The sequence below is a fragment of the Uranotaenia lowii genome, chromosome 3 (genome assembly GCF_029784155.1).
Source record: "Uranotaenia lowii strain MFRU-FL chromosome 3, ASM2978415v1, whole genome shotgun sequence".
NCBI classification, from domain to species: Eukaryota; Metazoa; Arthropoda; class Insecta; order Diptera; family Culicidae; genus Uranotaenia; species Uranotaenia lowii.
Genome location: NC_073693.1, coordinates 108,934,683 through 108,950,768, shown reverse-complemented (window position 1 = coordinate 108,950,768; position 16,086 = coordinate 108,934,683). Strand labels below are relative to the sequence as shown.

Sequence of the window (16,086 nt, the reverse complement as noted above, 5' to 3'; positions counted from 1 at the left end):
ATTTTTCCAGCAACAACAACAGACTGCTGAAACATTATCCAGCCATTTAGAAGAGGGTTGGGTGGGTGGGATGGGAAAATCCTCCCTTGTGTCAAATCGAGGACTAACAACTTCCGACGCTTTGAACCGAAAAAGGGAAAATCCAAGTTGGCGCAATTTCCAATTTCCAATGGCGAGGGAACATATGGCGTTGTATAAGGTTATGTGAACACGTGGTCAAAGATAAGAACACGATGACAAAACCACATGTTTCCGCAACTTTACCGGTCGCTTAGTTTCACCAAATGGTCGATCAGACAACAAAAGCAAAATCGCGATCTAATTAATTGTTGTATATTTATATTTTCAAAATGCGAGATAAAGTTTTGTACAATATTTAAATTATTAACAATCCTACATCTTACGAGTTTTTTCTGCTTGCGTTCAAAGTAAGGTTCGAGGTTTTGGAAACACGAGAAGATAAAATGAAAATGATAAATGGTATGGTATTCTAAGATTTTCAAAAAATGAGGGGAACTATGGGCTATCTAATGAAAAATGACCAAATTACATGCAAAGCGAAAAAATATTTGAAATGACACATATTACGATATGACACAAATCTCGAAGTTTTCAAATTTTTTTTTGTATTTTTATCATCTACATTATTTTTTTTGTTTTTTTCTCTTTTCATTTTTATGGTTTTTTTCGTTTTTGTTCCAAACTCGAAGTAATTTGACATTGAAATATTTTTTTTCGAATTTTTTAGGGTTCTAAAATGTTTTAGGACCACTTTACAGCAAAATAAGTGGGCCACTCAAGTTGAAAAATTAAGTCTTGGATGTTTCGAAAGATTCAAATGAATGACATGAGATTTGAAGCGATTTGTGATTTATTTTACAGGCCAATTCTTCAACATTCCATAGAAATCTACCGGTTTTCCAAAAAACGCCTAAGCCACAAAAGAAGACTTAGGATGTCGAGGATGACAAAAGTTATTAAATTGACAAAAATGATAAAAATGACAAAAAAGACAAACATGACCATAAAAATATGACGAAATGTTAAAAAAGACTAAAATGTCAAAATTGTCAAAACTTATAAAAAAAGACAAATATTACAAAAACGACAAGTCATGGCAAAAATGAAAAAAAAAAATAACAAAAATCAGCAGCAACATGAGAAAAGGGTATAAAAGACAAAGTAAACAAAACCGGTTTTCAGTGGATTCAAATGGCCCAATATAAGCTCTACTTAACACAAAAACCGTTTTTAGTTTTTCAGTTTTCGTAAGATTTATAATGCAGTTTGAGTAAAGGATCTAAAAAATTTAGAGCCATAAAATGACATTATCCTCACACAGATTGTTTTATACACCCTTTACTCCACAACAAAGCAAACGGTCTAGATGCAAAACATTAAAAGGGGAAGAATGTGGAAACCTATTCACTCACTCCTATAGCGAGAACCATAAGCCTTTGTCAAAAACTAGGGGAAATTTTATCTCCATCTCACTCACACATATGAGACATACAGTACAAAGCGAAGGGTGTATAAAACATCTAGACGAATTTCTTACTCCAGCTAGGGTCTATAAACAATTGCGAGCTATTTTTACATGATAAAACCGTCGTATCGATAAAAACATACTTAGAATGATCCTACGCACCGTTTTGACTATTAAGACTTGGGGAAATTCCTCGTGAATTTTAATTATCGATTTAAAAAAGACTGCAAAATTTTCAAACGCGTTTTTCTCGAAACGTCATATATGAACATAGACCCTTTTCACGTGTTGGTGCTGAAATGACAAAAATGGCAAAATGACAAAAATGACAAAAATGCCAAAAATTAAAAAATTAAAAAAAAGACAAAATGACAAAATGACAAAAATAACAAAAATAACAAAAATGACGAAAATGACAAAAATTACGAAAATGACAAAAATGACAAAAATTACGAAAAATACGAAAATGTTAAAAATGACAAACGATGTAGGTACTAAAAAAAACTTTTGACATATAACAGTTTATGTCATTTTTCTATTTTGTATTTTTTTTTATTTCATCGATTTTTTCATTTGTTTATTTTAGTTGTTTGTGTCATTTTCAATATTTTTGTAATTTTAATCTGTTCTATCCTTATCATTAATTTTTTTTAAATTTTCGATAGTTTTTGACATCAACTAGAAATTTTTATCTGGGGGCCCAAAAAATAATTTAAATATTAAAATGACTAATAACACTCAATGACAAAAATGACAAAAATGACAAAAATGACAAAAATGACAAAACTGACAAAAATGACAAAAAAGACAAAAATGACAAAAATGACAAAAATGACAAAAATGACAAAAATGACAAAAATGACAAAAATGACAAATCTGACAAAAATGACAAAAATGACAAAAATGACAAAATTGACAAAATTGACAAAAAAGACAAAAATGACAAAAATGACAAAAATGATAAAAATGATAAAAATGATAAAAATGACAAAAAAGACAAAAATGAAAAAAATGACAAAAATGACAAAAATGACAAAAATGACAAAAATGACAGAAAAAGACAGAAAAAGACAAACATGACCAAAAAAATGACAAAAATGACAAAAATGACAAAAATGACAAAAATGACAAAAATGACAAAAATGACAAAAATGACAAAAATGACAAAAATGACAAAAATGACAAAAATGACAAAAATGACAAAAATGACAAAAATGACAAAAATGACAAAAATGACAAAAATGACAAAAATGACAAAAATGACAAAAATGACAAAAATGACAATAATGATAAAATTGACAAAAATGACAAAAATGACAAAAATGACAAAAATGACAAAAATGACAAAAATGACAAAAATGACAAAAATGACAAAAATGACAAAAATGACAAAAATGACAAAAATGACAAAAATGACAAAAATGACAAAAATGACAAAAATGACAAAAATGACAAAAATGACAAAAATGACAAAAATGACAAAAATGACAAAGCTGACAAAAATGACAAAAATGACGAAAATGACAAAACTGATAAAATTGACGAAAATGACAAAAATGACAAAAATGACAAAAATGACAAAAATGACAAAAATGACAAAAATGACAAAAATGACAAAAATGACAAAAATGACAAAAATGACAAAAATGACAAAAATGACAAAAATGACAAAAAAAATGACAAAAATGACAAAAATGACAAAAATGACAATAATGATAAAATTGACAAAAATGACAAAAATGACAAAAATGACAAAAATGACAAAAATGACAAAAATGACAAAAATGACAAAAATGACAAAAATGACAAAAATGACAAAAATGACAAAAATGACAAAAATGACAAAAATGACAAAAATGACAAAAATGACAAAAATGACAAAAATGACAAAAATGACAAAAATGACAAAAATGACAAAAATGACAAAAATGACAAAAATGACAAAAATGACAAAAATGACAAAAATGACAAAAATGACAAAAATGACAAAAATGACAAAAATGACAAAAATGACAAAAATGACAAAAATGGCAAAAATGACAAAAATGACAAAAATGACAAAAATTACAAAAATGACAAAAAGACAAAAATGACAAAAATGACAAAAATGACAAGAATGACAAAAATGACAAAAATGACAAAAATGACAAAAATGACAAAAATGACAAAAATGACAAAAATGACAAAAATGACAAAAATGACAAAAATGACAAAAATGACAAAAATGACAAAAATGACAAAAATGACAAAAATGACAAAAATGACAAAAATGACAAAAATGACAAACTGATAATATTGCACAAAAATGACAAAAATGACAAAAATGACAAAAATGACAAAAATGACAAAAATGACAAAAATGACAAAAATGACAAAAATGACAAAAATGACAAAAATGACAAAAATGACAAAAATGACAAAAATGACAAAAATGACAAAAATGACAAAAATGACAAAAATGACAAAAATGACAAAAATGACAAAAATGACAAAAATGACAAAAATGACAAAAATGACAAAAATGACAAAAATGACAAAAATGACAAAAATGACAAAAATGACAAAAATGACAAAAATGACAAAAATGACAAAAATGACAAAAATGACAAAAATGACAAAAATGACAAAAATGACAAAAATGACAAAAATGACAAAAATGACAAAAATGACAAAAATGACAAAAATGACAAAAATGACAAAAATGACAAAAATGACAAAAATGACAAAAATGACAAAAATGACAAAAATGACAAAAATGAAAATAATGATAAAATTGACAAAAATGACAAAAATGACAAACTGATAATATTGCACAAAAATGACAAAAATGACAAAAATGACAAAAATGACAAAAATGACAAAAATGACAAAAATGACAAAAATGACAAAAATGACAAAAATGACAAAAATGACAAAAATGACAAAAATGACAAAAATGACAAAAATGACAAAAATGACAAAAATGACAAAAATGACAAAAATGACAAAAATGACAAAAATGACAAAAATGACAAAAATGACAAAAATGACAAAAATGACAAAAATGACAAAAATGACAAAAATGACAAAAATGACAAAAATGACAAAAATGACAAAAATGACAAAAATGACAAAAATGACAAAAATGACAAAAATGACAAAAATGACAAAAATGACAAAAATGACAAAAATGACAAAAATGACAAAAATGACAAAAATGACAAAAATGACAAAAATGACAAAAATGACAGAAAAAGACAAACATGACCAAAAAAATGACAAAAAAGACAAAAATGACAATAATGATAAAATTGACAAAAATGACAAAAATGACAAAAATTACAAAAATGACAAAAATGACAAAAATGACAAAAATGACAAAAATGACAAAAATGACAAAAATGACAAAAATGACAAAAATGACAAAAATGACAAAAATGACAAAAATGACAAAAATGACAAAAATGACAAAAATGACAAAAATGACAAAAATGACAAAAATGACAAAAATGACAAAAATGACAAAAATGACAAAAATGACAAAAATGACAAAAATGACAAAAATGACAAAAATGACAAAAATGACAAAAATGACAAAATTGACAAAATTGACAAAAAAGACAAAAATGACAAAAATGACAAAAATGATAAAAATGATAAAAATGATAAAAATGACAAAAAAGACAAAAATGAAAAAAATGACAAAAATGACAAAAATGACAAAAATGACAGAAAAAGACAGAAAAAGACAAACATGACCAAAAAAATGACAAAAATGACAAAAATGACAAAAATGACAAAAATGACAAAAATGACAAAAATGACAAAAATGACAAAAATGACAAAAATGACAAAAATGACAAAAATGACAAAAATGACAAAAATGACAAAAATGACAAAAATGACAATAATGATAAAATTGACAAAAATGACAAAAATGACAAAAATGACAAAAATGACAAAAATGACAAAAATGACAAAAATGACAAAAATGACAAAAATGACAAAAATGACAAAAATGACAAAAATGACAAAGCTGACAAAAATGACAAAAATGACGAAAATGACAAAACTGATAAAATTGACGAAAATGACAAAAATGACAAAAATGACAAAAATGACAAAAATGACAAAAATGACAAAAATGACAAAAATGACAAAAATGACAAAAATGACAAAAATGACAAAAATGACAAAAATGACAAAAATGACAAAAATGACAGAAAAAGACAAACATGACCAAAAAAATGACAAAAATGACAAAAATGACAATAATGATAAAATTGACAAAAATGACAAAAATGACAAAAATGACAAAAATGACAAAAATGACAAAAATGACAAAAATGACAAAAATGACAAAAATGACAAAAATGACAAAAATGACAAAAATGACAAAAATGACAAAAATGACAAAAATGACAAAAATGACAAAAATGACAAAAATGACAAAAATGACAAAAATGACAAAAATGACAAAAATGACAAAAATGACAAAAATGACAAAAATGACAAAAATGACAAAAATGACAAAAATGACAAAAATGACAAAAATGACAAAAATGACAAAAATGACAAAAATGACAAAAATGACAAAAATGACAAAAATGACAAAAATGACAAAAATGACAAAAATGACAAAAATGACAAAAATGACAAAAATGACAAAAATGACAAAAATGAAAAAAAATTACAAAAATGACAAAAAGACAAAAATGACAAAAATGACAAAAATGACAAGAATGACAAAAATGACAAAAATGACAAAAATGACAAAAATGACAAAAATGACAAAAATGACAAAAATGACAAAAATGACAAAAATGACAAAAATGACAAAAATGACAAAAATGACAAAAATGACAAAAATGACAAAAATGACAAAAATGACAAACTGATAATATTGCACAAAAATGACAAAAATGACAAAAATGACAAAAATGACAAAAATGACAAAAATGACAAAAATGACAAAAATGACAAAAATGACAAAAATGACAAAAATGACAAAAATGACAAAAATGACAAAAATGACAAAAATGACAAAAATGACAAAAATGACAAAAATGACAAAAATGACAAAAATGACAAAAATGACAAAAATGACAAAAATGACAAAAATGACAAAAATGACAAAAATGACAAAAATGACAAAAATGACAAAAATGACAAAAATGACAAAAATGACAAAAATGACAAAAATGACAAAAATGACAAAAATGACAAAAATGACAAAAATGACAAAAATGACAAAAATGACAAAAATGACAAAAATGACAAAAATGACAAAAATGACAAAAATGACAAAAATGACAAAAATGACAAAAATGACAAAAATGACAAAAATGACAAAAATGACAAAAATGACAAAAATGACAAAAATGACAAAAATGACAAAAATGACAAAAATGACAAAAATGACAAAAATGACAAAAATGACAAAAATGACAAAAATGACAAAAATGAAAAAATTGACAAAAATGACAAAAATGACAAAAACGACAAAAATGACAAAAATGACAAAAATGACAAAAATGACAAAAATGACAAAAATGACAAAAATGACAAAAATGACAAAAATGACAAAAATGACAAAAATGACAAAAATGACAAAAATGACAAAAATGACAAAAATGACAAAAATGACAAAAATGACAAGAATGACAAAAATGACAAAAATGACAAAAATGACAAAAATGACAAAAATGACAAAAATGACAAAAATGACAAAAATGACAAAAATGACAAAAATGACAAAAATGACAAAAATGACAAAAATGACAAAAATGACAAAAATGAAAAAAATGAAAAAAATGACGAAAATGACAAAAATGATTAAAATGACTAAAATGAATAAAATGACAAAAATCACAAAAATCACAAAATTCACAAAAAATCACAAAAATGACAAAAATTACAAAACTGACAAAAATGACAGAAATGACAAAAATGACAAAAATGACAAAACTGACAAAAATGACAAAAATGACAAAAATGACAAAAATGACAAAAATGACAAAAATGACAAAAATGACAAAAATGACAAAAATGACAAACTGATAATATTGACAAAAATGACAAAAATGACAAAAATGACAAACTGATAATATTGACAAAAATGACAAAAATGACAAAAATGACAAAAATGACAAAAATGACAAAAATGACAAAAATGACAAAAATGACAAAAATGACAAAAATGACAAAAATGACAAAAATGACAAAAATGACAAAAATGACAAAAATGACAAAAATGACAAAAATGACAAAAATGACAAAAATGACAAAAATGACAAAAATGACAAAAATGACAAAAATGACAAAAATGACAAAAATGACAAAAATGACAAAAATGACAAAAATGACAAAAATGACAAAAATGACAAAAATGACAAAAATGACAAAAATGACAAAAATGACAAAAATGACAAAAATGACAAAAATGACAAAAATGACAAAAATGACAAAAATGACAAAAATGACAAAAATGACAAAAATGACAAAACTGATAAAATTGACAAAAATGACAAAAATGACAAAAATGACAAAAATGACAAAAATGACAAAAATGACAAAAATGACAAAAATGACAAAAATGACAAAAATGACAAAAATGACAAAAATGACAAAAATGACAAAAATGACAAAAATGACAAAAATGACAAAAATGACAAAAATGACAAAAATGACAAAAATGAAAAAAATGAAAAAAATGACGAAAATGACAAAAATGATTAAAATGACTAAAATGAATAAAATGACAAAAATCACAAAAATCACAAAATTCACAAAAAATCACAAAAATGACAAAAATGACAAAACTGACAAAAATGACAGAAATGACAAAAATGACAAAAATGACAAAACTGACAAAAATGACAAAAATGACAGAAATGACAAAAATGACAAAAATGACAAAAATGACAAAAATGACAAAAATGACAAAAATGACAAAAATGACAAAAATGACAAGAAGACAAAAATGACAAAAATAACAAAAATGACAAAAATGACAAAAGTGACAAAAATTACAAAAAAAAAAAAACAAAAATTACAAAAATTACAAATATTACAAAAATGACAAAAATGGCAAAAATGATAAAAAGTACAAAAATTACATAAATTACAAAAAATACAAAATTTACAAAAATGACAAAATTGAAAAAACTGACGAAAATGTTAAAAAAAAATGACAAAATTTATTAAAACGTAAAAAATGACAAAAAGGATGAAAATGACCAAAACGACACAAATGACAAGAAAGAAAAAAAACATAAAATACAAAATTCACAAAAATCACAATTATTACAAAAATAAAAAAATATTGCAAAAATTATAAAAACTACAGAAATTTTCAAAAAAATACTAAAATTCCGAAAATAGCGAAATTTTCAAAAATTTCTTGTACATATTGCTAAAATTTCTAAAATTTCTAAAATAGTTTCCTGAATCACTAAAATTACTGAATTACTAGAATTACTAAAATTACTTAAATTATTAAAATTACTAAAATTACTAAAATTACTAGAATTATTGAAATTATTAAATTTGCTCAACAGCTTAAATAATTAAAATTACTAAAATTACTAAAACACTAAAATTACTAACATTACTTAATTTACTGAAATTACTAAAATTACTAAAATTACTATAATTACTATAATTACTAAAATTACTTAAACACTAAAATTACGAAAATTTCTAAAATAACTAAAAATACTAAAATAACTTTATTAACTAAAATACTTAATTGACTAAAATTACAAGAATTACAAAATCTAAAAAAATTACAGAAACTATAAAATTTCGAAATGACAAAAATGAGAATATAACAAAAATAACAAAAACACAAAAATGACAATAATGAAAAAAAATTCAAAAATGACTAAAATGATAAAAACTGACAAAATAGGGAATATTGAAAAAAAAAAAAAAGGGATTTAAATGTCCCAAATGACATAAAGGGCTAAGAAGACAAAATTGGAAAAAACATGACAAAAATAATAAAAAACGACCAAAATTTCTTTTTTGTGATTTTTATCGTTTTTTAAATTTTGTAATTTTTGCATTTTGGATTTTCTCTATTTTGTGTTATTTGTAGTTGAAATATAATTTTTATTCCTTTTCTTGTCATTCCTATTGAATTTTATTGGCCCAGTCTAAATAGTCTAGTCTAGTCTAGTTTAAGATGCCTTCTGAACATCGAAATGGTTAACGTTTGGAGCGATCCTATGATGATGTAGGTATTTTCCATTAGTCAGTTCCATGGAAAGGCTGGCTTCTCAGTAATAGATTGAAGTAATTGGATTGAATTTTTAGCAGAAACGGGTTTTGAGAGCTCCCGAAAAGCTTTGTCGAGAAAAAAATAACTTAAATTTCTGATTCGATCAGGTGTTTTATAATTAAAAAAAAAAGATTTTGTAAAATCTTGCTTGCGGGTATGCTGTCCAAGTGGGAATTCTTTTTTTAATTCGGTATCGAATAAATCAAAACTTGAATGTTCGTTTTTCTAGACTTTTGATTTGAGACAATCATGCGTATATTCCTTGTCTGGTACCGAAGCTTGTGCTTGCGTGCTTTCTATCATTCCTATTGGCATCGGTAAAGCTTATAATTTCTTGTATGAAAAATCCAACAAGATTAAGCACTCGAATAAATCGGTAAGTAAAATCAATTACAAACTGACTGGTTACATTTTCAGGCGGGAATTAGTTTGCAATCATAATGTCACATTTTTTTATTATATTAATAGAATAATTTTTGACAATGTATTTTTATTGCTATAAAATTATCAGTTCAACATAGAAATCTGTGCCCCGCTGCCAATGAACCACGAAAAAAGTTTTTGATTAAAGATAGTCGACTCGGCACTTCAATTTAATCGTAGCGTTTATCTCGGTGTTTCTGAAGCCAGCAACAGAAAAACACCAGCCAACCGCAATCGCAGAGCAAAACGTCGCAAAGCTCTGCTCAGTTGCAGACGTACTTTACCAAAACGCTGGCAATTTGCATTCTGCGGGGTTTTGGTAGCCTAGTTTTCTTTCTTCCGGAAATTAAGCTTCCTAAATTGTAAAAAGTGATTGAAAGTGCAGAGTGCTTCGTTGAATTTTGGACGATTTGTTTTGATGGGATATTTTTTCGTAGCTGATATTTTGGCTCTGGCTGGCAAGTACGATTGATGTAAATTTTTCCTCCTGTTGGAAAAAAGATCCCACAAACACTAGGATCGATACGATCGTGCGGATAGCAGTTGGTACGGTTGTGTGAGTGCGAATTTGCATAGGTGTAGGTGTGCGCAGTACCAATCTGGTTTGATGGTGTGCGTGTGTCAAACTTTCGAAATAGAACGGCGCTTCTGATTGGTCGACCGATTGACTAGCATTGACTTGGTCAGTTTAGTGATTTGGAAAATTGGACAAATTTTGCTATTTAAAGTAGCTTAAAATATCTAAAGTGCTTATCTCGTGGATAAAAGTGCTAAATTTCTGCTAAAAGTTAACATTTGAGGCTCCAAAATTGACCCAGGGAGCAAACCCGAACACAGCGCAGCAGCACAAGATGGCGTCCGCGGCGACGACCAATCAGCGACGAGCTTCTATCGTGCCCGCACAGGATGGTAATTTTTCATACGTTTTCGCGTCATCGTGCAGCAGCAGCAGCAGAAGTAAAATTTAGTGCGTCCTCGTCGCATAGAACAAAACCCTCGATCAGCAAAGAGCATCGAAAAAGAGTGTGTGCAGCAGTGAAAAATTTGGTCTGGCGCGGAAAAAAATATTCCCAAATCCCAGCCTGACATGTGTCAGGTGGAATCGAGCGGATACAGCGATCACCCAGCGGAGGATTCGTCCCGGAAGTTCTGGTAAGTGTTTAACCTCGATTAGCACCGTAGCGAAAAATGGTTGCCAGAAGGTGAATTTCCCATTCGCATGGCTCTTAGGGGAAAAATCGAAGGAAATTTCACCTTTGCCTTCTTATACGCAACGAGAAAGGCAAGTGGGCCGAAGATAAGTCGGAGATCACCCGTTCTAGAATGGCCACAACATAACGAGTATCAAAACAAAAACAAATCAGCTGAACCCATTTTTCCCCGATGGCTGGGTCTGGATACTGAATGAAGGTTTACTACTACTGTACATAACCTTTTTTTCCATTTTAATCGACTAGCAATTTTCATCACCTCCACATAGTAGTAGACAGAAGCCCGCAGCAAGTAGATACTAGATACTAGTTGGTACCTTTTTGATGAGCTAACGTTGATTTTAATGACTCTGGGGGGATTTATTGTTTTCAGCTTGGGGGTGGTTGTGGAACGACGACGTCTACATAGCATTTTGTTGTTGCAATTTTCCATTTTCCAAGCATGAACTGTTGAGGTTTTGCATTATCAGTCTGGTAGGTATCAGTCCAATAAACACTTTCTGATAATGTTCGACAGAGATTTGATTGAATAAATCCAACGAATCCGTTTAAAAGAATAAATCCTGAAATTATGGCGTCGCTCTTTCATTTCTGCTTTGTTAGGTACATATTTTACTCTTTGACCTAGGCGTTAGGTTACATTTTAACAAAAGACATAGAATTATATTTGAAATTTAGGAATGTTTCTGGAAGCAGAAATAAATACAAACACAATTGTTAAAAAACATTAACAAAGCATTTTGTAAATATTTAACTGCATATTCAGTACATGTTACGTATTTCTTGGGTTGGAAATTATAAATCCTCATTTACAGGTCAAAGTTTAGGAGATAAGACCTTCAATGATAGAATATAAGTCAGTTTGAAATTGTAAAAATCTTTTGTTCGGAGTTGGTTTTCATAAATTTCATAAATAATTTTGGCTTCACAGTAAAATATTTGTAAGTTCATCACATAAGTTTTTGACAGTTAAGTGTTGCCTCAATGAAATACAAGTTACAAATGTAATGAAATACAAAGTTAGGAAATGTTAAAAAAATAGGCACAAAAAACTACATAAGTGAAAGACTACGAATGTGTTAAGTTTCACTGATAAATGCCGAAATAAAACAAAATGGATCAATAATCCTGTAAATTATAATAATGTATGAAATAGAAAAATTTAAGCAAATTTGTTGAAATTTATAGTAGCATTCTTTTAATGATAATTTCTAAAAAAACTAGCGCTGATAAAGGAAAACCCACTGTTTTTGCATTTATTTAAAAAAAAAACTACTCCAATAAAAACGTGAATTTTTTGTTTATTTTAGATAATTATTTGCTTTTTAACACGAATTGAAAAAAAAGTAAGAGAAACCAACATAAAAAGGTGGAACTGATAGGCTATTACAACCCTCAATAGAATTCCTTCAAACGTATTATTTCTTACTTATGTGAAGTTAAGGCCAAGGCCATTATATGCGTTATTTGTTCAGGATAAATTTGAAAAACATCCAAATTCTTAATTCTGTATAAGTAAAATGTTAACTCTTGTTTCGTATTTTTTTGTATTCTTTGCACGAAAATTTTTATATTGTCTTACTCTATTGAGGATTCTTTTAAAGATAGTCTACGCTTAATATTGTATGAGTTTTGAATTCATTTGAGCTGAATTAACATTTTGAGACGCTTTTGTCCTTTGTCTAAGAATTGAAAAACAAAGTTTTTAAGCGATTTTTGTATACAAAAAATAATTCATTCTTAAAATAAGCTTTAAAATTAACAAATTTCTCATATTAAGTAGACAAATGTTTTCTTCCAAATTTTAGACACATACCTTAAGTATTATTTCATCGCTTGTAAGTAGACAAATGTTTTCTTCCAAATTTTAGACACATACCTTAAGTATTATTTCATCGCTTGTTTTATACAGTTAGTATAGGAGCTTCCTAACTAGGTATAATTATTTAGTATAAAAAACTCGACAAGAGCATTGAAAACCATCCTTGAATTGCCTTTTTCTGTTCAAATACATGCCGTTTAGGCAGTATATTTTGAACAAAAAAAAAAAAAACGAACACCAGCAAAATTCAATTTGTTTTTCAGCAAGCCCGAAAAAACTACATCAAAAATACCTGACTGTTTTTTATACCTGTAAAATGTTTACCTGCGACGGACATCAATAAATACATTAATCGGTCGGTTTTTTCTCATGTTCGTTACAGTCTCCGAACAATAAGCACACCAAAGAAGTAAATCGTTCTTGCTACTATTCAGCCTCAGTAGCTGTATGTATAAAGTTAATCAAAGCTAATCATTAAAACCACAACAAAACAACCACAATGAGTAACCGAAAATCTGCCGGCGAGGGATCGAGCAAGAAGCGTGGCCGACCTCCGGCTCGGGGCGCCAACACGTCTATGGAGCGACCGAAAAGCAAGTTCCAGTATCATCTGCTCAAGAAGCCCAAATATTTGTGCAAGGATGGCGATTCCCGTTTCAGCACCCCGTCCGCATCTCGAGCCTCCTCGCCACAGGGCAGTGAAGAAAGTCGCCCATCGACATCGCGTCGCTCAGTTCCGGCCCCGGTTAAAACACCTAGAGCCAACGCCAAAGGGAAGGGGCGACCCTCGAATGGCGGCGGAAGAGGGCGAGGCGCCAACAATCGTAAAAGTAAGTATCTTACGATAACATTTAAAGAAATCCAAATCTTCCAATGAAATCTTCATATAAATGTAATTTCTTCCTACAGATTACACCTATCACGAGTCGGAATACCATTACGGGTCGGATTTCGGCGATGACAGTGACAAAAGTGACGCGTACGAAGATTCGATGCGATCGGCTTCGGATTCCGAGGAAAGTTTGGCCGCCGAATCCGAGTCCGATTTCTCGATTCAGAGCTTCAGCGTGTCGACCGGTATGAGCTGCCAGAAGGAGCCTTCGCCGGACCCGATCTGGCTGCAAGACCGTGAGTATCCTCCGTTGAAGCTGCCGCAGTCATCGGAAGACTTGCTGGTTCCTCACTCGATTGTGCTGAAGTGTACCTCGATTTATGAAATTATCCGTCGATTTCGGAATCTCGTAAGGTTGTCGCCGTTCAGGTTAGAGGATTTTTGCGCTGCAATTATGTGTGAAGATCTGAGTTCGCTGTTGACCGAGGTGCACATCATGCTGCTGAAAGCAGTGCTCCGGGAAGAAGACTCCCAACAAACGCACTTTGCACCACTGGACCAGAAGGATAGTGTAAATATTGCGCTTTATTTGATAGATTCTATAACGTGGCCAGAAGTGCTACGAAGTTATATTGAAAGTGATTCTAGTATCTTAGATCAGGAGGTGTTGAGTATACTCAGCTTGAATGAGTATCCATTTGTGACACCAGAGGAAAAGTTAAAGGTTTTACAATTTTTAACCGATCAATTTTTGACTACTACTACTGTTCGGGATGACATGCTGCAAGAAGGTCCAATCCATTACGACGATCATTGTCGTATTTGTCATCGGTTGGGCGATTTGCTATGTTGCGAAACGTGCCCGGCAGTTTTCCATTTGGAATGCGTGGACCCACCACTAGTGGAAATTCCCAACGAGGATTGGCAGTGTAATTTGTGCAAGCAGCACAAAGTATCCGGTGTTATGGATTGTATTTCGACCCAGGAGAAGCAGGGTCTCTTATGCCGGCAGGAATTGCTCGGTTATGATCGACATGGGCGGAAATATTGGTACATTGGAAGGAGAGTGTTTGTCGAGACGGAAGATTCGTCCGATGTTTGGTACTACAGCACTGTGAAACAATTGGAACTGTTGATGTCCAAATTGGATCCAAATGAATACGAGTTACATTTGTACAAAGAATTAGAGGATCGCAAAGAAGAAATGGTTCGTCAAATGACTCTTACGGAAACAATTACCAATCAACAGAAAGGAAACAAGAAATCATATATTGAATTCGATAATCAGCGCATTGAAAAATTATTGGAAGACAAAAATGTAAAAGGAGATGAAAAGATGGATACAGATGATTCGCCAGAGGAGGGCGAACAAACTACATCGAACGATAAAAAAGAGGACGGAGACGAATCTTCCTGTAAAGAGGAAGACGATTCCAAGGGTCCCAATGAAAAGCATGTGACTAGATCTAAGACTGGTTCGCTAGCTCCTCGTACGTTTAGTGTTGATGAATTAAAACGCAAAGGCTCGCTTACCAAAGAAGAAGAAGAACTACGTCTAACCCGTACCAAAACCAACCAAATGTCTAACGGAACGCTCTACTTTAAACTGGGCATGGAAAACGGATTCAAAACTTACGTCAACCAGTATAGTATCAATCCGATTGCTTTGAACAAACCCCAACGAAACGAAGACCGAGACAAGAAACGTCATCTATCGCACAAGTTCTCTCTGACTCAGGCGTCCGAATTCAAATGGCTTGGAGGAGGAGTGCACAACAGCCAGCAACAGATCATATCCACAATCAAGCAGACAATGATAGCCCTAGAGCAAGCTGTTGCATCACCATATCTGCACCAAAACTGGACGAAGCTCAGAAAAGTATGGATCAGCGCTATCAGTGCCTGCAACAAAGCGAAGGATTTCTCACGGATTCTTTGTATTTTGCAATCCTGTATGCGTAGTGTCATTTTTGCCACCGTTTGGCATGAACAGCTCGGCCATACTCGCATGTATAGAATAACGTCGGCGGAGCGGGAGGAAAAAAAGAA

At 29.9% G+C, this 16,086-nt stretch overlaps 1 protein-coding gene across 1 annotated transcript; it reads left to right on the top strand.

The window, feature by feature from the left end:
* Positions 1-10,404: 10,404 nt before the first annotated feature.
* Positions 10,405-16,081, top strand: LOC129752508 (nucleosome-remodeling factor subunit NURF301-like; the record flags this gene model as incomplete). Its single annotated transcript, XM_055748281.1, has 3 exons — positions 10,405-11,324; positions 13,588-14,035; positions 14,115-16,081. Coding segments are annotated over exons 2-3 (2,298 nt in total), but the record flags the coding sequence as incomplete, so codon positions are not given.
* Between the last annotated feature and the right edge of the window lie 5 nt (positions 16,082-16,086).